A 23388-nucleotide genomic window follows, 5' to 3' on the forward strand; every position below is an offset into this window, starting at 1 on the left:
AAATAGGCAAGCACTGCGGTTCCATTTCTACCCCACGATCACTACTTTCGTCTCGCTAATCAACTTTCTCCGCTCCGAGCTGAATAACGACTTCTAGATTTTACCATACGAATGCTTTCAACGATCATGCTCGTCTCGTGAGAAAACCACCATGCTTCTCTCTTGTCTGACGCTACCGACTCACCCCTCAACCCCCCATTTACGCCTAAACTGTCCCCCCCTCGGCAGCCCAGTGTATTAATCACCGTAAGTCACCCACCCACCAGAGGTACACCCTGCCAACCACCGATAATCCCCGTTTTCTCTATCTGTATCTTTTCTTCTCTGTCGATTTTTGTCTGTCTCTGTGTAACTGTGTGGCACTTTGTGCTGTGTTTGTGCATGCCATCCCAGGACGCAGGCCGGACGGTCCCCGCCTTCGCCGCAACGCCAAAGGGCCGCGCAACCCTATGAGTATAAGTATTATAATAAATATGTACACAACTGCGATACGCAAGCATAACGGGGGCGAGGCTTCCGCCGGGGGCTCGCTCGCCCGTTTCGCGAACGAACGAGTCGAGACCAGTGTGAGAGGTTCGTGACTAGACCCTAGATGTCCCGGCGACGCGACAAAGGGGGTGCACGGGGGCTGAAGAACGGAGGAGATTCTGATAGCGCTCTGGCTTGGGGAAGTCTGGCAGTATTCATAGGCTGCTTAACGAAGCTAAATTAGGGATTCGAGTGAAGATATTAGTAGGCGACACTCGTGTGCCGTAGCTTGTACACGTTGCCCTAGTGCACGCGGAATTAATGTCGTGCCGGGGTGCAACGTTACGTTCTATGTAAGCTGCCGCGAGACCAGAGGGGCTGCTTCGCGCGACACGCTTGTTTGCAGTAAAATCCAGCCATAACGGGTCATTAAGGTAACGAGAAGGTTGGAGGTTTGAGAAGCGACAATGCAGCAGGGCGCATCTTCCGCTCGCTCGGGGATCTAGGGTCTATTCGCGACAGAGACCGTGAAGTTCGGCTAGCTGATCCAGCTTCAACGGTACTCCCGCGTTCCATCCTTCGTTAACCATGCCAATTATCTGTTCATCCCAGTATATACATTCCAAGTGAAAAATCCTGTTCCACGTCTCCTTGCAATTTATAATTTATAATCCCTCGCCTAACCTCGCGACCCCTCATCGTTGAACGATAACGTCTCGCCAAACATGCAGGCCTGGGGGCTCAAGTGGCTGTTTCTCCAACGATTCCGTTCGCGCGCCCACAGCCAAGGCTCCAATCGATCAAACACTCGTTCGATGTTTGAACGGACTCGACTCGTTTGGGGGCGGGTTGTATATAGGGTCACGGTTTTAGCAAACGGGCATCTCACAGTTTACACGAGCCACCGGGGCGACGTGCTAACGGGAACAGAGGCCGGAACCATTGTTTGGTGTGAGTCGAGAAAGAAAATATTTTCAGATCGACACTTTAGTCTCTGCGAAGCGGTCCGCGCGCGCCAGACCGCGGCTTCGAGGCAAGGCTACACAGAAACGCGTAAAAAACACGGCGAGGACTTTGTCCGCGGTCCATTCTTAAATTCAAATGCTAGTGGGAGTGTCGGAGCATCGAAGCCTAGCAATTTCAGTGACAAGAGATTTGCCTCTCGGATGAAATATGGTTTAGTGTCCCTCCTTCGTGACATCGTTTGGATATCAATTTGGAAATCGATGCGGAAAATTACAAAGACCGGAGTGACTCAGCCGTAGCTCGTTCCACCGAATAATGCAAAGTTTCGAGGAGCATGTGTCATTCCGCGACAATACTGTGAGTCATCGATGCACCTTGTCTCCTGGGTTGAATGCATTTGTCGTTTGCACGAGTGTTTAGTGTGGGACTCAAAGGTATTTGCGCTGGAGCGGTTCTGTTTATCTTTGCTCTTTCTCGGGCACTCCTACCTCAGACCGTTTCCATATTTTTTTTGGATCTGTGTAGCCTTACTCGAAGGCCACGATGTCTCGAATCTCTCGAGGTGTGAATTAGCAAAGCAGAACTTGTACCTGGTCGTAGATTGTTATTAGACACTACGTAGGCAAATCGATAGACACTTAACCCTTTCGGTCCTAAAAATCAATGTTCGCTCCACTGAATTCCCTGAGACGGGACGTAAAATTGCAAAGCTGACGCTGAACCAAGAGAACCCAATACGGCGAGAAAGCGCCGCGGAACGAACGACCCACCGTATTACCGATTAAATAACGTAGAACCTTAGGGAAAAGGGACGAAGACTCGAGTGTCGCATATACAGAGGTTGCTTTCAGAGTGGCATCATCGAGGCTGAAAGGGTTAAATCGAATTTGGGCATTGAACGAAGCGAGCAACGTTCTCTCCGCCTTCTTGTCAGAGACAGATGAAATTATTTTTTTATGGGAAGCACAGTAGATATAGTAGAGCGATGAACGAGTATTAAGGACAATTTTGTGAGACGACGCGCACGGTCTGTGCTGTTTAAACCATTTCAAATACATTCCCAATTATTCTTCCGATCCACAAGAATTGTATGCAGAACGCAATGTCGAGCAAGAACGAGGAAGCACAGATACAATAACGTGCGCAAGTGAAGAAGTTTGCGCCGCACTCGGTGCGTTCGTACAAACATTCGCACAAAAAGATTCATTTGAATTCCACTCGCTTTCGCGGCGATTATTCAAGCGAAAGTGGGCCGTTGATAATCTCGAACACTCGTACCCGTCTAGTTTCTCTCCACTTTTTTTTTGTGTGTGTCTTTTTTAATATCTCAAAGAATTATTCCCTCCGAAATGAACAGTCAATCGTAACTGACGGTTAGACGAACGAAAGACGAGCACGTACCTACACACACGCACAGAAATGATTCTCAACTTACCAGACACGGTGTTACGTCCATTAATTAAGCGAAGATAACGTAATGATGTTACGTCCATTGATTAAGCAATTCGAGGAAACCGAAAGGTAAGGTTCGCGCGGTGTGGAGGCGGGGACCGGTGTCTTTCAGCAATTTTCTTTCACTTTCTACGTGTGTCCTTTCTCTAACAAGCTTCGTATCCCCTTCTCGAACCCTCGCCTTTTACGACAGTGCCACCCTTCCCCTGTCTGAAAGTTCTAAAGTCTGTCTACCGTTCGCCCTGGCCGGGGTGTTTAATTGTACCGTCGAATGCATTCTCTAGCCCTCTCATGGAAGTCACGTGCTCCTATCCTTTTACGTCGGCCCGATGACTTGGACGAGCCACCAGGATGCAAATCTCTCTCCACCCACCTCCACGCCGCTTGTTTTTCTCCTGTTTTTTGATCAGAGACATTATTTTTCTAACGCATGCTTCTATGACGTAGCGTCACTCTGTAAAGTCTATAATATACATATATATATATTGTACCAGTTCCGCAGGATGGGATATACACACACATACACGCTATATATACACTTCGTAGAATAAGTATGGAAAGACATGTAGCGTGAGATAATTATTTAGGTTAATACTGTACAAATGATCGACGACGATAACCCTTTCGAGATTGAACGCAAGTAACAGAAGTATTCATCTTATCGAACTTTCCATGGAGCTTAAATTCCTAGTTACAGAGATTATTGTGATTTCTTCTGTGATAAGTTTCACGGCCTTGTTAAACGCAGTTCTCTATTTTTTTACATATTTCTTTACACAGTTGAGTTGTCGATACATTTTGACAGTGTATCGAAGCAGGCAGCACGGACCTTCTCGAGGGGGTTGATCCTCGTTACAAAGAAAGCACAAATGTCTGTACCAAATGTGCATTATGAATACGTAAACATAATACGACATACCTCTATACATAAGACCCCTCGTGGGAAAGTATTAATCTTGTGCATTAGGTACGGCCCTACTCCGTTAACTTCTCACACGAACACACGTAAATGTAATCTGGAGTCTCTATTTTAATCACGATTTTTCACAGTACAATTACGAACGCCTTTTGTGCGCCACGTTGAATTTCTTAAAAAAAAAAATAAATAAATAAGTAAGACACGCTGCTCGGGAAGAAGGAAAATAAGATAGGTACTTCTCGACGATGTTTGTCAATGGTATTCGCATCGAGGACACGACAATTGAAATCTAACAGCATCGCGTTGCTCAAGATATACGATATTCGAGATAATTAAGAGTTTTTACGAAAATTTTTAACACTTTCTACGGTCGGACGAGTGATTAACAGAGCATTCCTACTCGATGGAGAACACGTGGGTGATTTCGAAACGGTCTTTCGCACGGATTCCCCGATTCAACGTGGTTGCAATTGTACCTCAGCAAACGGTCGTGCCTAAAGAGAAGAAGAGAGCGAACGATTATGGCCCGAGACACAGTCGCGCGAGACCTGGAACCTTGCGGGCGAAAATAATTCAGAGGACAAAGCTCGGTTGGAATTGAATCATCCCCAAGTTCCTCCACCTTTTAAACTATTTTTTAAGCGGAATATCGGGACTCGCGGATGCATCGGGCAGAGCCGATGTCGGGGTTGTTCAAGTGCCAAGCTTTTCGAAAGTGTCTTTTCTCGAGAATCTGGGATGCAACGTGATTCCACAGGGTACAGCAGAAAACGATGAAATTTGATCATTTAGTAACTCGCAATGAACACTCGCGTACTTAAATGCCGCGCCGCGTTACGGAGGATAGTCCGGCTAGCTATTCCAACGTACTTTCGTCACTTCGAGGTTGGTTCCCAATATTTTTATTCGCAGAGAGATTGCGTTATTCCCAGTTCACGAAATGCTCAAATTTCCGTCGCGGTATACGCCGCTAAACAAAAAGAACCGGTAGAAACGATTCACAGAGACTTTAAACGAGATATATAACAAGATTCCAATGTATTTTAATATAAAGATGGTTCGTAGTGTTGTATTAGAGAAAATCAACGTAGGGAAGCTTGTCTCGCGTTAGAAGAAAACAGATCGATAAGCGAGGCTAGCCGATGTACACGCATACTCGAGGATGTTACGTCCAGGTTACATCTCGAGGAACGATTTTAACTGACATAGAGACACCGATGGAAACCTTGTTAAATTACACAACGATTATTGCAAACGTTGGTTCGATGTATTGAATGTATTTATGTATATGATGTAAAAGCTGTTGTTGGCCGACAGATTAAAGCATGTCGATTAGGAGGACGTGGCGAAATCATTTCTTTCTGTCTCCTTTTGGCTCGAAGGGAGCTTTCAGTGCGCGAAACGTTAAAGCGTCGCGTTCAATGGCACCTCTGTTCCACCCCGAACATTTTCAGGTATTTCTCAAGAAAAAGATCCCGCCGCTAGATACTTCGCGCGGCGAAATACGCTCGTTTAATTGGACCCCGCGTTCGTGCCAAAAAATGACGATATATCGAATACTTGCGAGCATCGAGCTCGTCGAGACAATACGCATTGGCGTAAAAACAGCGCGATATTTTTGTAGCTGGGCTCGGCCGAACAGACGGGGGAAACATCGACGCTCTGAAGCTGCTGTCAATGTTCCTGATTCGAATCCAAAATCCAGGGCGACGCTCCGTCAAACAACGTCGCGAGCAATTCTCTGGATGAGCTTGATTGTGATCATGTACATTCGGTTCACGAGCAAAGAATCTATTCTAAATTGAATGCCTCCGAAGCAACCGCGAAAAGAGGCCCCTCGAATGCTCGTAAAATATCTGGTGCACTCGACGTAAACAAAGGATTTGCAATGCAAAGTGGAGCGCCGAGGTTTCTAGAAAACAATTTGCACATTTACGATCGTTTGTCCTCCAGCTGAATGGTATCAGTGGTATCGCATGGCAGAGTCAATGACTCTGTGCCGTTGAATGATTAATTCTTCTTTAATTACATACATAAACTCGTTTATTCAGACACGAACGCAGAATTCCGGATTTCCGTCAGCGGCCATCGAATGCTCGCGGTCACTCGCTAAGCGAAACGATCGCGTAACTGTGCCCGATAGAAGTGGAGCCGTAGGATAAGATTGTAAAGCGTCTTAAAGGGAGCCGTTAATTTGTAATGCGCGATTTAAGAAAGCAACAATGGCTCGCCGCGATGGTTACCTTGCATACTGATAAGTCACGGGTCAAGAGATCGCGGGCAATAAAATACACTTGCGGTGGAATATCGCCCGGATTAACAAGGCAAATTATTGTTGCGCCACAGCGGCGTGGATTAAAATTCGATAATAATTGCTGGGCACGAATACAAACGAATACAGCGGACTCGAATTTTATATCAGCTTCGATATCGAAGGAATTGCGCCGAGGCGTAATAAGGAAACAAGAAAACACAAATAAAGTGGGCCGAGCCCCATTTTGGCGCGCGAAGATGGGGAGCAGAGATTCTCGAAAGCCTCGACGAATTTATTCGCATGCCAGCTACGTGAATCAGGCAATGCGAGTTGCGAGTTCGGCTTTATTTGCGTAACGATATTTCCGGTCGGGTTTCGGCCGTGAACAGCCGCGGAGAATTTTCTTCGAACGCCTCCGCATCATGCCCGCCGCTTTCCACCATGTTTCCTCGTCAGCTGCTCCACGAACTTGCCTCGAATTTCTCGTTAAGCGAAACTGACCTTACCTATTAAAATAGTTGGTCCTCTGATATAGTAGAACCTAGAGTTTCATTCACAATTACCAAACGAGAGATCAAGAACTCGGTGGAGTCCTCGGAGTACCGGAGCTTATGAAGCCTCCAGGAATTTGCTCAACCCTTCAGCTACTGGCAAGAGTAGACATGGAAGTTTCTGTGAAGTATAAGGAAGTTCTGGAAAAGTCGAGAGCGAAAATTACCTCTCCGCTACCTGCTCGCTCACCAAAAACGTGACGGAGGTATTTCGCGAGAGCTAGGCTCGGCTAAAAATACCCGTCGATACCTATCGTTCGATACGCGAAAAAGTGGCGGTTCCAAGAGCACAACTTAAGCAAGGGGCGCGCGCGGCGACAAACTGTCATAAATCAAGCAGCGGCGGATCGACAAGGCTCTGGCATCGTCGTCTGTTCACAGCCGTGAGCGTCGCGACGCGCCCGCTCGTCGATGCTATTTCGACGTGAAAATAGTGGGGCGTCTCTCTATTTCGGTCGAACGAGCCAGGGCCGTTCAGTCTGCGGCCTGGCTTCCTCACCAGGAGGCCGCGAGTCCGAATTTTCCATTTTCACTGTCGCGCACGAGGAAAACGGTACGGAACGAGGGCCGTTCAGACAGAAAGCAACGCGCCAACGTGGGCAAATGTCGCTCGGAAGCCTCGTCCCATCCGTTGGCGGCGAGAGTCGCCGTTGAAATGCTCAGGGGGGCACTGTGAAAGATGGAAGACAAGTATCGCCCGGTGTTTCGAACGAGTTAAACAGTACATTTCTTTCTATCGATCGTGAACGCCAAAGACTTTGGGGGAGGAAAGGTTTCAAAGATGTTCTGGTCAGAGGCCGACGAGGAGGAAGAGGCGCTACTATGCAGCCCTGCCCTCATGGCCAGGAGGGCCTCGGAGTCCTGGATCGTCTCGCCTCTTGTGGAGGTATGAACAACGAGGAAAAGCTTCCCCAATCCTCTCCCATCTTCCTTCCACCACCAGCATTTCGGTGAGATACATATAAAAGTCCTATTGAACCTGCACCCCTTCCATTAGGTTCCCGCTAACACCTGCTTTGATCAGTCACTCGAGCATCGACCTGTAGCTTCGAAAATCGTAGATAAAGCGCTGTGAAATTAGCAGGCAGTTGACACCATGTTTTGACAACTGCCACGGGAGCTACGGGTGCTTGACGACCGCACAGTTGAGAACGCAACAGTGCGAAGCGTTTGAAAGGCATCAGCTGTTTCAGATGCAACGGGAATCACGTCGAGAGATAAGGAACAACTCTACGCGAGGATTACTACGAAGCAAATCGGTCGATAAGCCGAGCTTGATATCGCGAGGTGGGAGGGCTTGCGACTGTGAGCCAGCCGGGCTTTTCTTCTTTAGATACTGCCGCAGCGTTATCGGCGCAATTTACAATGCTCTGGAGGAACAGCCTCGAAACCGGGAATAGAGTCTCGATGACCCGTGGAGGCAGATACGAAATTGAAATAAGACGAGTATGCACTGCGATCGAGGCTAATTAATCGCATCGGGGGAGAGTTATCGTCGAAGGCGAACTGAGGCGCCGATCTAATTTTACGCCTAGTGAAACGCGGAGAAGTTCGCGACACCAGGCATAGGAAGGAAGTGAATGATCACTCTTTCCTTTCGCAACAGTCGGAGGAACGTTTGAATGTTCATCAGGGTCACTTGAATTGAACGTTCGAAGTGCTCGGATTGACGAGGATGCCGGGCGTCCTAGTCGTTCGCAAGGATTACTCAAAGTTCCTAGAGGTCAACCGCATCAGCGTAATGCACGAGCAGAAAATCCGCGACACGCGCTTCCATAATCTTGAGCATTCCCTTACCGCTTACGGGGATTCGCCGAAAGACGAGGTACAAAGAGATTGGTGTCGAAGGTCAACGAATCGCGTTAACTAGGATTCTTGGCCTTTGCATCATTATTACGTACGATTACGAGCAAGGCTGCACGTTTTGGAACTGGTCCAAGGATTCCCCGCTCTTCCTCCCTCCGTTGCCCCGTTTTCTCTGCTTCTTCAAAATGTGGAACTAATGAACACGTAAACGTCCAAGAGCTTGTTGCCGCGCCAAACAAATGGCCCCCGCTGTTCGCGCGAAACTGCAACCCTAAAAACCGACGAGCCTTAAACCGTAACTACCGTCGCAGTACAAGCTGGCTGATGACTAATTCTTTCTCACGAGGTTGCGGATTCCTACCACCATGCGCGGAGCAAAAACGAATCGAAGAGAATGCCCATCAACCAACAAATAAACACTGCAGCACCTTCTTTCTCTCTCCGATTCCTCAATCACGCTCGCATCCCCGGATCGTTTCTGATCCTCGATCGAAAATAACACGCATATGACACGATGATCGCGAGAAACCGATAATATAACCAATCTCAACTTTGCGCCCCATTAATCACAATATTATCCGCCACAGATTCGCGATACTGGTCGCGTGACAGTGAAAATCGATGTAACTCGCGAATCAGCGTGAACGGTCTCGATCGCGGAAACGATCGCGCCGATAATCTCATGCGATCGATCGTCGGCGGGAAAGTCCAAGGCACGGCCGGCCCAAGGGAGGTCCCCTTTCTACGCCGCGTTCTCGTGCACGCGCACCCTTAGAAATAAGGCTTTGCAACGCGTCCCCGATCGATCGTGTCCGAGGGCCACCTCTCTCTCTTTGTTTCTCGTTTCCTTTCTTCGTGCAGGCGATGCCAGTTGCGGCGATTCCCCTTCAACGAAAGAAGTCACTGCCGGATGTGGCTCAGCCCATTCAGCTGACAGCGACGTCACCGCTGTCCAGGGAGGAAGTCAGCGTTTTGAGCAGCATGAGGAGGGAAGAGATCCGCAGGCAGATCGACGAGAGCGAAAGGCTCAGGGCCAATCCTCTGCTGTACTTGGTCAGTCCTCAGGTTAAAGTGAGTATCCGTCCTGAATGATTCGTACGATATGTATACCATTCCCTATGTGGTTCATGCCCCTGGCGTTTCTGCATCATAATGTATAATTACATCGATGGCTAATTGGACATGTAAATGTATTTAAACGGGCGGCGTTTAATCGTGCCGCGCTTAAGCCATCCGCGCCATAAATTTCGTACGGCCGCGTAAGCTTTAATTAAAGCGGCGCGTCAAATTCTTCTGCGTCCCTGCTGCTTCTCCATCTGCCAATAAAGAGCTGAGAGACAGCTTATCTAGGAACGACGTCGGTCTCGGGAACGATGACAGAACACGTGGAAAAAACGATGACCGCGAAGAATCGGAATGAAAATGTTGCGCAGAAAGTGAAATCCACGTAATAGGCTGGGTGACACGACCTTCGTGAAAAAAGAAAGAAAGAGGGGAGACAGACAAGCTTACGCTCGAATTGACGACGCAAAAACGCGCGATTCGTATCAGATGATTGCAAGAGTAGGTCGCACGAGTATTGATACGTGATTGTGAATGTTTAATCGAACTGACCGCTTTGAATGTCCGGTCTCGCTTAGTCATCATTTGAAATCTTAATCGCCTCGCGGACGTACGCCGATTTTCATGAAACCTACCAGAGGAATACGAATATTTGTGCGCAGCGTCAAAACACGAATGAATCCAACGTTTCGCTCCATAAATAAAACAGAGACGGCAGTTCTCGCGAGAAAGTTAGAGATCCTATGTGCCGTCGCCGATCGGCTCGCATCGTTCGTTAATTAACGACACCGTACGATTTGTACCACACCTTAACGAGCCCTATTACGAAATCAATATGTATCGATTATACAAGTCTACTTAAGCGTCTTCCACCGAGGTTTCCGCCGTCCTCCATTATTTATACTCGAATAATATTATAATGCATCTTAATCGGTGGATTTGCATTCCTCCATTGTCTTTCGCCGGGCTCTCGATAATTTATTCCGTCCTCGTCGCGATAAAACGACATCGATATTCTTGAAACGTGTCCATAGGGAAGACAATAGATACCTATATTCGAACGAAACGCTGCGGTAATAGATATGTGACCCGATCGAAACTTTTGCAGGACTGGTTCTCCCGGCAGCAGCTGGTGATGCTGGTGCTGTTCATCAACATATCCCTAGCCCTGATGTTCTTCAAGCTGTTGACGTAGCAGCCAGCCGACGATCGGGTTCACGGACTCGTGGTGGACGTGACCTGAGGCTCGGGAGCGTCGCGACGCCCCTGGAGCCGTCACCGAGAACCAAAACTCAAGCGATGAACAGAAGGGTGGCAGAGTGCACCCTCGTTGCAGAATCACAGAGAGCAAAACCGCTGAAAACGGCATTCGAGCGATCTTACTCGGTCCCGCGCGAGGTTAGCCAAAGGAGCGTCGAACTAGGACCACGGGGGATTCGCGTGGGACGGGAAGCAGACCGTGGAACATCGATCGAAGGGAGGATTTTTCGGGTGGATCGACGGGCAACCGTCGGAGGATGTTCTCGACGCGTTCGCGAGAAGGTCGACGTAAGTGGACGGGCCACTGGGTGGGGTTGCTTCCTGCGACGATTCGTCGACGCAATTCGATTTGGAAGGACTTCCGGCGGAGGGCTCACGGGGAAGCAGGATTCCTCGTGGAGGATGCAGAGAGAAGGAGCGGCTCGTTTTTTTTTCTGAGACGGGGTAACGCCGACACTGACGTACCTCGCCGCCTGTATCATACCTATTTTTACACCGAGTATTTTAATAATGATATTTGTAAGAGCGGGTCGCGTCCACGGGCGACAGGCCACGCTCTGAACCACACGGTGCGCACACACGAATCTCTCTACACTTTTCCTTTTTTTTTTCTCGACGATCGGCTCGAGCGCGGCCACCAGCGTACGACTTTTATACGCGCGATAGGACAGCTAGGGTAGCGTGAATGATCATTCTTCTCGGGAGTCTCTTGAGACCCGGCGGAGGGATCGAACTGACGACGTTTTTCAGCACGCCCCTCCAGATAGTGAGGGGGCTACTCGATATTTCGGGGTTGATTCGCGGGGCTCCTCTGAGGTGCCAATTGTTTGGAGTTTCGTATACGATTGTTACGATTTCTACGAGTCTCTTGGAGATGGGTGGGTTACGCTGTTATACGGCTCATGTTACGATGTATTCGTGTGTTATCGACGTGTCCGTGTAATTGTATGGGTGTTATGTGGGTATCGACGTATTATAATTGTAATCGCGCAAACTCTATGGAAGATCACGACGTTTGCGAAGTATTTTCGTGTAGCCTTGCCTTCCACGTGAACACTGTACATAGACACTCTTCTCCGATTTTTATATACATGTAGGAACACGCGAGTTTGATCGCCGCAAAGGCGATCAGAATAACCCCTCGATCGAGGCGTGTAATAAAGATAAAATTACAAGTTATTGGCTTCGAGTCGTGGCGACGAGCGTCGCGATAAACGAACTCTTTGTCGCTGGCTCCCGGTGTAATTGTATCGTTTAGGAATAATTAAGAGGGGAAAAGAGGAAGCCAGAACAGAGAGGTCTTCGGCGGATAAAAGTTAACCAAAATAAACTTTGCTCTTGTTATCGTGAATTAAGAGAATCGGAATTTATTTACGATCGAGGGACATCTCGATAATGGAGTCTCTTTCGCGACCTCGAGGAATCTTTGTACGTACGTCGCTGCAAATGCTGGTCGCAGACCCGGCGAATTTTACAAACGATACGGTATGTCCTAAAGTAAATCCACTTTTTACCAAGGAGGGTGATGTACGAATTTTTGGGCGCTTCCCTTGGGCGTCGTTATCTGAGAAAAAGGAGAAGAAGAAAAATTGTCTTTGCGCGACGCACGAATTGCCGTCGATCTTTTCACGCGCTAGGTCCGAGGTCGAGGCACGGGGTTCTCGCTCCCCGCTCGAAATCGAGACCGACCTCCCTGCGCTCGAGCGATCGCATTTTTCTAGCCTCAGGCGTAGCTTGTATAGGTACCTAGGTGAATTTGTAAATAAACGAAAGGGCGTATAGGACCGCAACCGCCGCAGTTGATCGCCTGAATCTGTTTCGCTCGCGCCCCTTCGGCGCGTCAAAGGGAGACTCGCGTCCGGGCAGCGGGTGGACGGGGGCGATCGTGAAACCGTATCGAAACTATTTTTCCAAGGAAGAAAAGACTCGCTATTTTCATCCTACGCTAAATATATTTTCCTCTTTGTACCTAAATTAGCACCTTCGTGTACGTACCATCTCGTACGAGTACTAAACTATGGCGGCAAAGATGTCAGGATGAAAATAGGGAAACGCTGACGCGCGAGAGGGTGGGTGCTCGGGCCGCGTTCCTTTCGTCTCGACCGGAGGAGGGCGGAAAATTGAAGTTTCGAAGCGACGGAGTCGAGATAATGGGGATGATTCCGTTTGGATTGCGAAGGAGAGGATGGTTGTGGCGAGTAGGTCGAGACGACGGAGGGGGATGAAAGCGACGGGCGCCTTTAGAAACGAAATAATGAAATTTCTATGAAGCGAGAACGGATCGAAGGTGTTTTTTATTACGAAGATGGTTCGTATAAATAATCGAAGCTAATGGTGTCGCCACAGCGAGGCTCGCTGGGGCACGTATTGTATATATATTGCAATTACATATACGTATATATGAACTCGATTAATTAGTTGTCACGGGGAGCAGCTCGAAAGTTTGATAACGAATACGAGAGAGCGAGAGTGAGAGCGAGAGTTACAAGTGTGATCGAGTCTTCTCGAAGAAAGGGATGGACGTTGCAGGAGATCGGACTCAATCTATACACACGCGAGGGCGATTAAAATCATTACTCATTTTTGCGTCACAAAAGCCATATCACGAATCAAAGGGAGAATTTCTAATATGTATAGAAGATAGTTGTATCGATCGGAAGCATACGAGAGGAAAGAACGATTGGTTACGCTATTCGATTACTATATCGCAGAGAGAATCTATGAAACAATCACATGTATATTTTAATTGTTATCTCTTGACTATTATCGCAATTAGCATATCTCGTTATTATTGTATATTATTATTATTACTATTATTGCTATTATTAATGATTATTATTAATTATTATCATTATTATTATTACCATCATGATCACCATACTACCGACGGCCACGATTCAACGAGAAAGCAGCCACGGGGCGTGAAAGGAATTTTAGTACCTTATGAAACATGCGAAACAAAAAAAATGAAGCAACTCAAGGGCCCACTGTCATTGTTGATTTGCGAGAGAAGCAGTGATTCAATAAACTTCTATCATAACTGGCAGCGCATTTCTCTGATTACTGCGAACCACGTGTCCGCGTTAATATTCACGTAAGTAGCTGTGTGGTGAATCGAAGATTCATCAAATTGGCTTCGTACAGGAATTTCCAACCAGCCAGGTGCATTGATTCACCCGTGAATCACCGACCATTACTGTTTTTACTGCCTGAACGTAAAACATATCGGTTGAAAGAATAGAGAAAAAGCAACATGTCGAACGAGGCCAACAACTTTTCGTGCCTTGGATGATAAAACTCGATAGCGTTAATTGCCACCACCACGCTTACGCTGGTTCCCCAAGCCTTTTCGTTTCGCGATCGTTTTTCCCCCCCGGCTACAAAGTGGCGGGAAAGTCACGATCAATTATGCCCGGATCGATGTCTCCGAATGAAACGCGCGTTATTCGAGCCGCCGAACCGCGACCCGATATTGTTGTTCCCGTTCTCGGACGATTTATCGTTCCTTTACGAGAAAAGTCTCCGCGCTCGTACAGTTATCGTTCATTTATAGAACGGCTTATCGTTCGCCGTTTCTAAAAACGGCGAAAGAACAATTGTTATTCGGTCTGCTTGATCTACGGCAAACACTTGGAAGCAAGGTCGAGATGGCCACGGATACCAGACACGCAAATCGCGCGCTTCCGCGTCCAATTTTTTCCCCGCACTTATCAATTGACACCTCCGCCAGAGCATCGCGATTAAAAGATAAAAGCGACGAGCGCTCCCCTCCCGCCGCCTTTCCAATGCATAACGTCACTCCTGTCACGTGCTCGGTCTGACCTCACAACGATACCATCGCCCGCTATCGATGTCAGCCCAGCTGGCAGCGCTGGTGCATGTACGCGCATACATGCCCCGGCGTCGAGTGAAACGTGACAGAATCTGATACCGACGCGAAAACCTCGCTCGCCTCGTCGCTCCTCCGCGATGATCGCGAGTCCTAGAAACCCAAGTCGCAGCAACCACCGCGACGATACTTGTTGGGAAACAATACGGCCGACGATTAACGCCCAAAGGCTCGCGCTACGTTCGATCGCCGATTGTTTCGGTACCAGAAGCCGCGGCGCGCACCGGGCTGAAATCATCGATTAGCGGGGCGCTTAGTCACGTTCACCTTGTTTCTATTCGGACGGCGGAAAAATAGCCGCGAAGCGAGCGCTGTTTATCTCGATCTTCGATTGCCGTTGAATTACGCAGCCGATAAGCCCAGTGCCCGACGACGGGATAAAAAAGAGCGACTAATTTTAACCGGTGACTAAACGGACACGTGGTTAATTCGTCGTTTGTGCAACGAATCGCGCGATGCACCGTCCGCTGGAGATCGTCCAGGATGATTACTTTCTTCCGAGCTGCGCTTCCCCGTGCACGAGTGTGCGCTCTAACGCGGCCGTTTTGCGTCACGTTCGGCGAGCAGCGTGCTTCGTTCTCGGCTCGCGCGACACTCGCGTGGCCAAGAATATTCGTTTGGCCGAATATAGAACGACGCTGCCGAGACGTTTCCGCCCGGTTAGATGAAGCAATTGCGCAGAGATTATCGGGCGCTCGTACGCGACGCTCATTATCTAAGCCTCCACTCGTGCTTATCAGACACACCACGGCGACACTTTCGACAAGTAAATATTTTGATTCTTATCTCGCGGCCACGATGTGCTCTGTAGGAAATTGGCGGGCCGCGCCTTAGGTTTGTCGGGGTACGGAGGCTTACGCGAGGAAGGTCTCGCGATAGAAGCTGGAGAGAGATATGAGAGGACCATCTGGCAATTATTGCGCTGATAGATCATCGAAGACACTGGGCCCCAGGGTAAGGGGGGTAGACTGGATGGCTCAGGAGGGCAGTCGAGGGACAACCGCAGCCGAGTCCGCATTCTCGAGATTAACATTTATGCAATCGTTTTTGTAATTTTCCAACAACCCTTTCTTTCGTGTCTCTTGCGTTGCACGATTTCGGAGCGGATTGCGCGTCTCAGTTCGCAGGTCGCGAATGGACGTGCGAACGGTGGAACCGCGCAGTGGTTTTTTCGCAACTGTATCGGCTCTGACACGTTTCTTATCGCTTATCTGTCGCTTTCCTCGTTATGTTTGCTGCCATGTAAGTGTGCGTGTGCCGTCGGCACTAAAGAAAGAATGATAAAAGGAACGGCCGATAACCCAGGCCCGGGAATAGGACGTCGATTCTTCTTGCTCCGATCGCAGCAGCGTAGCAACGTGGAACGAAGTTTCTAACGGCATGCTTCATCGTGAATTGTTTTTATAAATGTCAGTCGTCAAGTACATCTTCGGTTGCAAGGGGGAATAAAGACGAGCAGTGTAATCGAATGCTCTGTTTCGTCTGCGGTATCGTTTACCATAGGAACTTCTGCATCGAGGCGTATGGTTGTTGCTTCTGAATATTAATTTCTCGTCCGCGTAATCTGAACTTATATAATCGTCTACCAGCGATAACGCGAATCTACCGCATGCTGTCCTTTCCTTACAGATATTTGTCACTCTGGAGTAGGTACTCAACGTCGCAGTGCAATCGCTACCGTAAAATCGGTTCATTCCGTGTAGGATTTGTCGATTTTTAAAAAACCAGGTTTACAGACCGTTTTTTTTTTTATAAATCTGTAAAATTTGAAAACCGAGTTTTAAATTTAAAAAAAAGGGGTTTATATACCTACTAGACTTAATATGTAAAAATGAATTAATTATTTAATTAAAAACGTTGACATTTTGACTTGAAATCGCCTCGGACACAAGCATATTGTAGTAGGTAACAGTTTACTGTAAAATTAATCTTCATGAGTTCCTATTTTCGGAAGAAAAATACTAAATGAAATAAAGATTTATAATTTATATTTTGTACGGATTTTAGTTATTTTCATTTGGTTTTGTATGCAGTGTATCTTATTGTGTTATATTTTTGTAGACCTACAAATATTAAATGAACTCAAAAATGGTATGGATTTGTACGGATTTTAGTTATTTTACTTTTTTTTATTTATTTGGTTTTGTATAGATAGAGTATATTTTTGTAATTCCATACATATTAAAGAAATTGACAATTTTTAAAATAGGTAGGTACTGATATTTATTTTCTATTTTAATTACATTTTTTTTGTAAAAATTCGAAAACCGGTTCAACCTATTTTTAGGGAATAGTGGAATTCGAAAACTGTTTTTCTTTTCAAAAGTCGGTTTTTGTATAAACTCTAATTCCGTGGAACTACCTTTGGCCTTAACTTGCGCTAGAAATGCTCACCGAAAAACAAGGGATGTGTTGAATGAGTAAGAAGAAAAACAACTAGTCCAATTCACAGAAATATTGAACCGAACGATTCCTCCGCAATTTAGACCACCTCCCTTTTACCTCGGGTTACATATCTCACCTCCAATATTGCCTCATTCAATCATCGCGAGTTAAGTACGAGTTAAACACTGAAAAGACGAGCCTCGAGTTCTCCGACGCTAAGAGGAGCATAAGAGAACGTGTTTCCAAAAATACCACGCCACGAGAAGCTGCTAGGCTCCCTAAGAAACATCATTGGCAACATTTCCATGATAAAGAGTTCTCCGAGTTCTCCTTAACTCAGCAAAAAAGTTTCCCGTCCTAGAAGAAAGTGGCTAGGAATTATGCGCGTGGTGTTTGAGCGCCAAGCACGCCTCCGCGGCGACGATGGGGTTCACGAAGATGTGGACGATAAAGAAACGTTCGATATTCATTATGCAACCACCTAATATAACGAGGTTGCGCCCTTTTACACCGGTTACGCCTCTGCTGGAGAACGGTACGTCCGTGGAGCATGTGTAACATATAATACGAGGCACGCACGGCGTGCACGTGCGTGAGCTGACCTCGCTCTGGCCACGCACCTCCCGCATGGCTCTCCAGCGATTCGCGTGCTGCGAAGCCTAACGAGAGACCTTCGTTCGGGAAAGAGAGAGGAAAAGAGACCTTCGTTCTAGCGCTCGACCGCGGCGGGCGAACAGAGAAAACGATAGACGTGGAAACCGCGCGTGTACATATCTCCAACACGCAAGGATTCGCTCGGCCTCGCGCGCGGCTTGTTCCTCTTTTCCACGCGAGACGCAGAAACGTTCCCTCTGCCCTTTCGCCGTTTCCTGTGATCGTCTTACTCCCGATCGTCCTTTCTCCCATCGATCCGCGATCGATCGACGCCTCCGAATGATTCACGCGCTGCGGCCAAACTTTTTCTTCTCAGGTGCTTTCGTCTCTTCTCTTTCGTTTCCACCGCGGCGTAATTTAATTATCATGCTACATTCACGGAACGCATCTTTTTCGCAATCGAGAAGGAGGATCCATTGGTGAGATTGCCGAAGTATTATATCAGTTGAAAGATACTAGATTCCCTCTCCCGAAGCTTTGTGCTCCAAAAATAGACGCTGTACTACGGTGTGTCGTCCCCTTTTGCTAACGAGTTTCCTTTCTATTTGGGATTGTGGGTCACAAGCGATTTCCTAGGAATTTTTGATAGCTTGTATTAGATACATGCTTCTGTCTGAAATACCAGTTGCCTGGGTCTCAACGGAAGACTAATGTTTCGAGCAAAACGATTGTATAATATTCGATGGAAGATACAGTAGAAATTGGAGTGAAAGTCAGAAAATGATGTGTGCTTCAGCCACGAGCCACTATGCGCATGAATCTATGCCTGTTTGAAGTTTGATAATACACAAAACTTCGAGGTGAACGATCTATATACGAAGCACAAAGAAGAAGGCAGAACAATAGGGAAAGTAGTATCTAAGAGCGACCTGTAGGGTACGAATTAAAACAGCGAGCGTTCATCAGATACCCAATAATAGGAATTGAGGAGTTTCCAAATCATTTTCCTCCCTGCTGTTTACCAGTCATTTCCCCTTTCACAGGGAAACTCACAGCTGAATGGCCATGTACGCAAAGTTCACGTTTCACCTTCTTTGTTGCGTTATCGTTGCTCCGATTGGATCGACACCGCCGTTTTTTTCCTTCTAATGCGAGCAATTAACCGACGGCTCGTTGCATTTCGCCCGATTTGCATATGCTAATCACGCGGGAGGTAGAAAAACTCGTTGCACGTGGTGGTATTATATTTTCCTTTTTACAATGTTGGAGGATAATTGATCGCCGCCGCCGCACATGCCCCGCCGAGGAATTAAAAGCGGCCGAGCTGGCGGTCGGTTTTACGTTTCGCTTCGACTTCACCGCGAGTACTATCGGGCGATTACGCGTCGCTCGCGCAACATTTCGCAATTGCAAAATCGAGAAATCAGGCATCGACGGGCCCGTTTGCCGCGGGACTGCGCTCAAGGTTCTGCGTTTTCACGAGGGGAAAACGATCGTTAATGATCCCCGACCGAGCAGGACTACCTATCGGGCAGTGAATTGGTTAAAACGGTACGACCATGGGGAAGCAACTTCTTCTGTCTGCTTAAATTTCGATACCTTGTCGCTCCAGTTGTATCTGGATTTATATTGGCTGAGACATCATCTTTAGAGCATTGAAGCAATTGACGGAGAATCACTGTTCTAATCAGAGAACTATGGCTAATTTATCACCAACGCTTACTGCAACATGTCGTAAAAAGCTGATCAAAAGTCAACGACGTTTGACTGGGTAAATACTTTGTGATTAATATAAAGAAATGCAGAGAATCGTACGATTTCAGAATAAAACATTATACGAAGAAAGACGGCTTAATATCCGTGATACTTCCTGCGTTCGACGAACGGTGTCATAAAGTTAATTTTCGCAACTAAAACGGCGTTGCTTTTTATCAAATAGCATCCTGGCTCGCTCGAAATACTCGATATTATTATGACTAATCGATGAAATCATGATCGGTCGCTATCGAAATCCGAACGATCGTGTCCCATCAATAACAATGCTGGAACGTAGGACAGAAGTTTCCTCGGCTTGCGCAAAATACATGCAACGCGACTGCTAGCACGTGCGCGGGCCGCGATAACCGTTTCGAGGAGATTAGAACTCATTTATCGGATCCCTCTTACGCTTCCCAACGATTCTACTTTTTTTCTTGCCACCGTATCTGCTTCCTCCTCTCCTTCGAAGCCCTTTAATTCGCGATAGCAAACCGCTGCTACGACGATGATTTTGTCGCATGCCACGTGCCGGCACACCTATATCTACGTACACGAGCGCGACCCAGGATCGTCTACTGCGTCGGTCCCGGGGCGAGTTAGTGGTAGAAGTAACGACGTAGTAAGTTCCCAGCCACGCGTTCACGCTACGCGACGAGAAACCCGCGAATAGAATTAAAATTCATCGGATCCCGGCGCGGAATCCGCGATTACATGCGTCGCAATTTCGTCGCGTGTCGCGAGTCAAGACCGATGGCGTCGAAACTATGATCGCAATAGGCGGCAACGCTCGTTTATGGCTTGCAGGGCCTCGCGCGAAAGGTGAACGGTCCTCGCCGAGGTAAATATTATTGTGTATTATTCCCTCGTGCGGAGGATCGTTCCAATGACGCAGTTACGCGTACTGTAATATTTACTACGACGTAGCGGGCTTGTACGCGCCTCGCAGATATGAATTTTCTAAATGAGCAGCGCATCGAGCGTGCGCGTGGAGCTATTAGCGAACTACGCCACGGGTTTGACGATTTACGAACGGTGAACGGCTATTTTCGGGTGCGATACTATATCGAAGCGTGTTTATTATTTGCCTAACCTATAAAGGCACGTATTCATGAAGCGCCCGCGCGATCCAGGAGGCGAAACTTCGCCGTCGGTACCCAACAATTCTCTGACTACAATAGCGTTACGGTATATAAACAAACGCGCCGCATGCAGTTACGACCCCACGCCCCCCACGCTGCCACTTCGAAATTTGCATCATTCTCCCCTTTCACAACCAACTTGGCACAAAGAGCCTCCACACGGAAGCGATAATGGCGGTGGGTCGGTTATAGCTCCGCGCATGCGCTCTGGTAGCGCTGCCCGATCGCAGCGCCATGGCTTCTACGAGCTTATTTGAAAGCGTTAATTCTTACAAACGTACTTTTTATTTGACGATTTTGTAAAGCCAACTCTAATGCGAAGGAATTCTATACATCGTAGATTAGATTTATAGTTTGCAGAAATAATGAGACATGCCCTGAGTTCCTAACATTATAGCGTCAAAGTCTTGCAATGTTATTTCGAAAGCATACGGAAGATTTGAAATATTACTCACATATCAGCCACGCCAACAATCATTCTTGGCAAAGAATCAGCCCGCCTAGATTCTTACCAGTGCATTCTTTCATCATTTCCACCGCGTACATATTCCTGAAGGTATACCGTAACGGTAGAGTGGACGATTGAAACCGTGCACGAGTCTAGCGTCCAAGAGCGTCAGATACTATTCCTCCCACTCGCGTTAAACTACAGAGATTTTCGCGAAACTGGTGACGGAGCGACTACCCACGATTAAAAGCTACGATTCGGGGCACTAGCGAGGATGGACGAGATGCGTGACTCTATAATATCGCGGTGTAAATGAGATCTCGGTTCAAACTGCCGCACGCGTCGCCGACGCCATCTTGGCAGCGCGATGGTGGCGTGACGATCGGCGGTCGAACAGCTGAGTGGGGAGTGGAATATCTGCGCGGGCAGAGCACTCGGCAAGCAGACGTTCTGTTCTCCGTGCTCGACCTGGTCAGCATTCGGCAGTAAACAGCTGGCGACGCGATGCGTTAGAGCAAAATGTCGAACGGGACTGCGCCAAGCTAGTTGCCCCTCCTGCCTCTTCCCCTCTCTGGCACGGTGCAAGAGCTTCGTGAAAAAAGTGGACGTTTTACGACGGGCAAACGTTCGGCGCATTCGCGGTGAACAATTCGGCAGCGACGCGACATCACGGGAGTGTTGAGCTACGACCGCGTACCTAAACCTCCGACGACATAGGCAGAAACGAAAGGATCCCGCGGCGAAAGTGGAGTTTCTTTGTTCCCCTGTGCATCAGCCCTCTGCGCATAGGTTGCCGTGCTTGTGGCGCAGCGTTGTTGTGTGGTCGGTACGTCACTCTCGGCGTATACACGGCTGGTCGCTGCATAAAATCGACGATCCTGGCCGTCCTGGTTGATCCGTTGGGCTCGAGTCGAGACAGGGAGTTAGACGGCGCGTCGGTCCTGTGCTGTGCTACGCTAAAATCGTGACGGAAGAACGCGGGCGGGCAGCCACGGAGAAAGGATCGCTGGCCTTTCGCTGTGGTACGCGCGAGTGCTTTGTTTTGACGAGCAGCTGATCCGGGACTAGCTCCGTTTGTCGCGTTTGCGGCACCACCATCGCTGCCAACGGGGATATACGTTCGTTCAAGACGGGTCCCCGATCGCGTATGGGTTATTCGTGTACACGACAATCACGAGCTGTGCATTTAAACGGATCGTCGAGCCGTGGCAAGAGAGCTCCGTTACATCACGGAGAGCCGGAGGACGCGATCGACCGATGTCTTTCGGCAGCAACAGTGCAGAGGCGTACGTGAATCTTCCCCGATGACAGGCGGCCGAACGACGTTCTCAGGAATCGTTCCTCCGTGATACATGGTATACCTGCGGGCATCCAGACATCCAATCCACGTACCTGCCCCGAGCCCGTGAGTTTACATTTTCGTTTCCAAAAGGGAGCCTACGCTTCCGTTCCTTCCCGTTCGTTCCCGTCCGTTCCCGTCACGGGGGGCAAACATACTTCAGTGCCGTCCAGTGAATAACGATCGCGCGTTCCAGCGGATCGTGCATCGCTCTGGCCATCGTGCACCAACACGGGGGCTCTTTTAAACAGACTGTACGCAACAGCTTACCTCGCGAAGGCTGTGACACGTAATTCCTCAGTTACCAATGATCTCGTGATACATCATTCTATTCTACCGCATTATCTATTCCATCGTCGAGCATCTCAACGAATCTTCGGTATTTCGGTTGGGGGCATCCAAGCACCGAACCCTTCGCTGCTTTCCCCCGTGCCACTCTGTATATACGGGTATACGCCTACGTGTGGGCACAGGCATACACTGTACACACGTGAACCTCGGGTCGTTTCTCGGACAGAGCTTTATTTCTGTCCCCGTCCCGCTGGTTTTCCCCCGGTTGGCGCGCGATCACGCGATCCCTGCGATACCTTCGGGGCGACGAAGGGCCGTGTACGCGAGCACGCTCCAGGGCTCGTACGGCAGCGGTGAATCGGCGACGTGGACGAGGACGACGAACGGATTCGTGGCCGTGATCGATGCGACGTAAACCCGTGGGGGCCGTACTCGCGACCGGTGGGAAACGTGGGGTACGGCCCCGATCGAGCTGACTGCTGGAGTCGAGCCGAGGCGACGGAGATTTTCTTCGTCGGGTATCCCGAGCTCTGAATAATCTCTACCGGATGCCAGTGGAGCCCAACAGGCGGGCTGGCCGTTGTTTCACCCTTGTCATCGGACTGGAAGGTGCGTGACCGGCCCCAAGATGCTGTACATATTCCACGTGGACACCGGCACCACCATCACCTTCGATATGAAGCTGGCGCTGCAAACGTGAGTCCCCTTTTCATTCTTTCTCTCCTTTGTTTACTTCTGGACGTTTGCGTCCGTCCGTCCCGCCTCATGGCATACATTTACGGGCCACTGTTTACGTGTACGTTATTT

The 23388-nt window shown here is 48.4% G+C and overlaps 4 protein-coding genes across 5 annotated transcripts in view; 3 read left to right on the forward strand and 1 right to left on the reverse strand.

Annotated features, from left to right (window-relative positions):
- Positions 1–7449, forward strand: part of LOC143370357 (uncharacterized) — a 29030-nt gene extending 21581 nt beyond the window's left edge. Inside the window, exon 8 of the mRNA XM_076815374.1 lies at positions 394–7449. Coding sequence (XP_076671489.1) covers positions 394–453 — 60 coding nt within the window. The 3' untranslated portion in view covers positions 454–7449. The remainder of the gene's footprint in view (positions 1–393) is intronic.
- The window catches only part of LOC143370371 (cytochrome b5), a 58709-nt gene extending 37475 nt beyond the window's left edge, over positions 1–21234 (reverse strand). Inside the window, exon 1 of the mRNA XM_076815401.1 lies at positions 20959–21234. The gene's annotated coding sequence lies outside the window, so the exon portion shown is untranslated. The remainder of the gene's footprint in view (positions 1–20958) is intronic.
- LOC143370373 (uncharacterized) lies at positions 7361–13784 on the forward strand. Its single transcript, XM_076815406.1, has 3 exons — positions 7361–7496; positions 9278–9487; positions 10587–13784. Exons 1-3 carry the CDS (start codon positions 7392–7394, stop codon positions 10671–10673), a joined length of 402 nt encoding a protein of 133 aa, XP_076671521.1. The 5' UTR covers positions 7361–7391; the 3' UTR covers positions 10674–13784.
- Positions 21235–21335: 101 nt separating the features above from the next.
- Positions 21336–23388, forward strand: part of Atg17 (autophagy-related 17) — a 42160-nt gene continuing 40107 nt past the window's right edge. Inside the window, exon 1 of one of the 2 annotated variants that reach the window (XM_076815369.1) lies at positions 21336–23277. In XM_076815369.1, coding sequence (XP_076671484.1) covers positions 23210–23277 — 68 coding nt within the window. In that variant the 5' untranslated portion in view covers positions 21336–23209. The remainder of the gene's footprint in view (positions 23278–23388) is intronic. The other variant, XM_076815370.1, reaches the window with a different exon arrangement.

This window comes from Andrena cerasifolii, chromosome 6 (genome assembly GCF_050908995.1).
Source record: "Andrena cerasifolii isolate SP2316 chromosome 6, iyAndCera1_principal, whole genome shotgun sequence".
In the NCBI taxonomy this organism is placed as follows: Eukaryota; Metazoa; Arthropoda; class Insecta; order Hymenoptera; family Andrenidae; genus Andrena; species Andrena cerasifolii.

Coding starts and splice junctions, on each gene's coding strand:
- LOC143370373 (XM_076815406.1), top strand. CDS start 7,392: ATGTTCTGGTCAGAGGCCGACGAGGAGGAAGAGGCGCTACTATGCAGC. Junction 7,497..9,277: donor TCGTCTCGCCTCTTGTGGAG/GTATGAACAACG, acceptor TTCTTCGTGCAG/GCGATGCCAGTTGCGGCGAT. Junction 9,488..10,586: donor TGGTCAGTCCTCAGGTTAAA/GTGAGTATCCGT, acceptor AAACTTTTGCAG/GACTGGTTCTCCCGGCAGCA.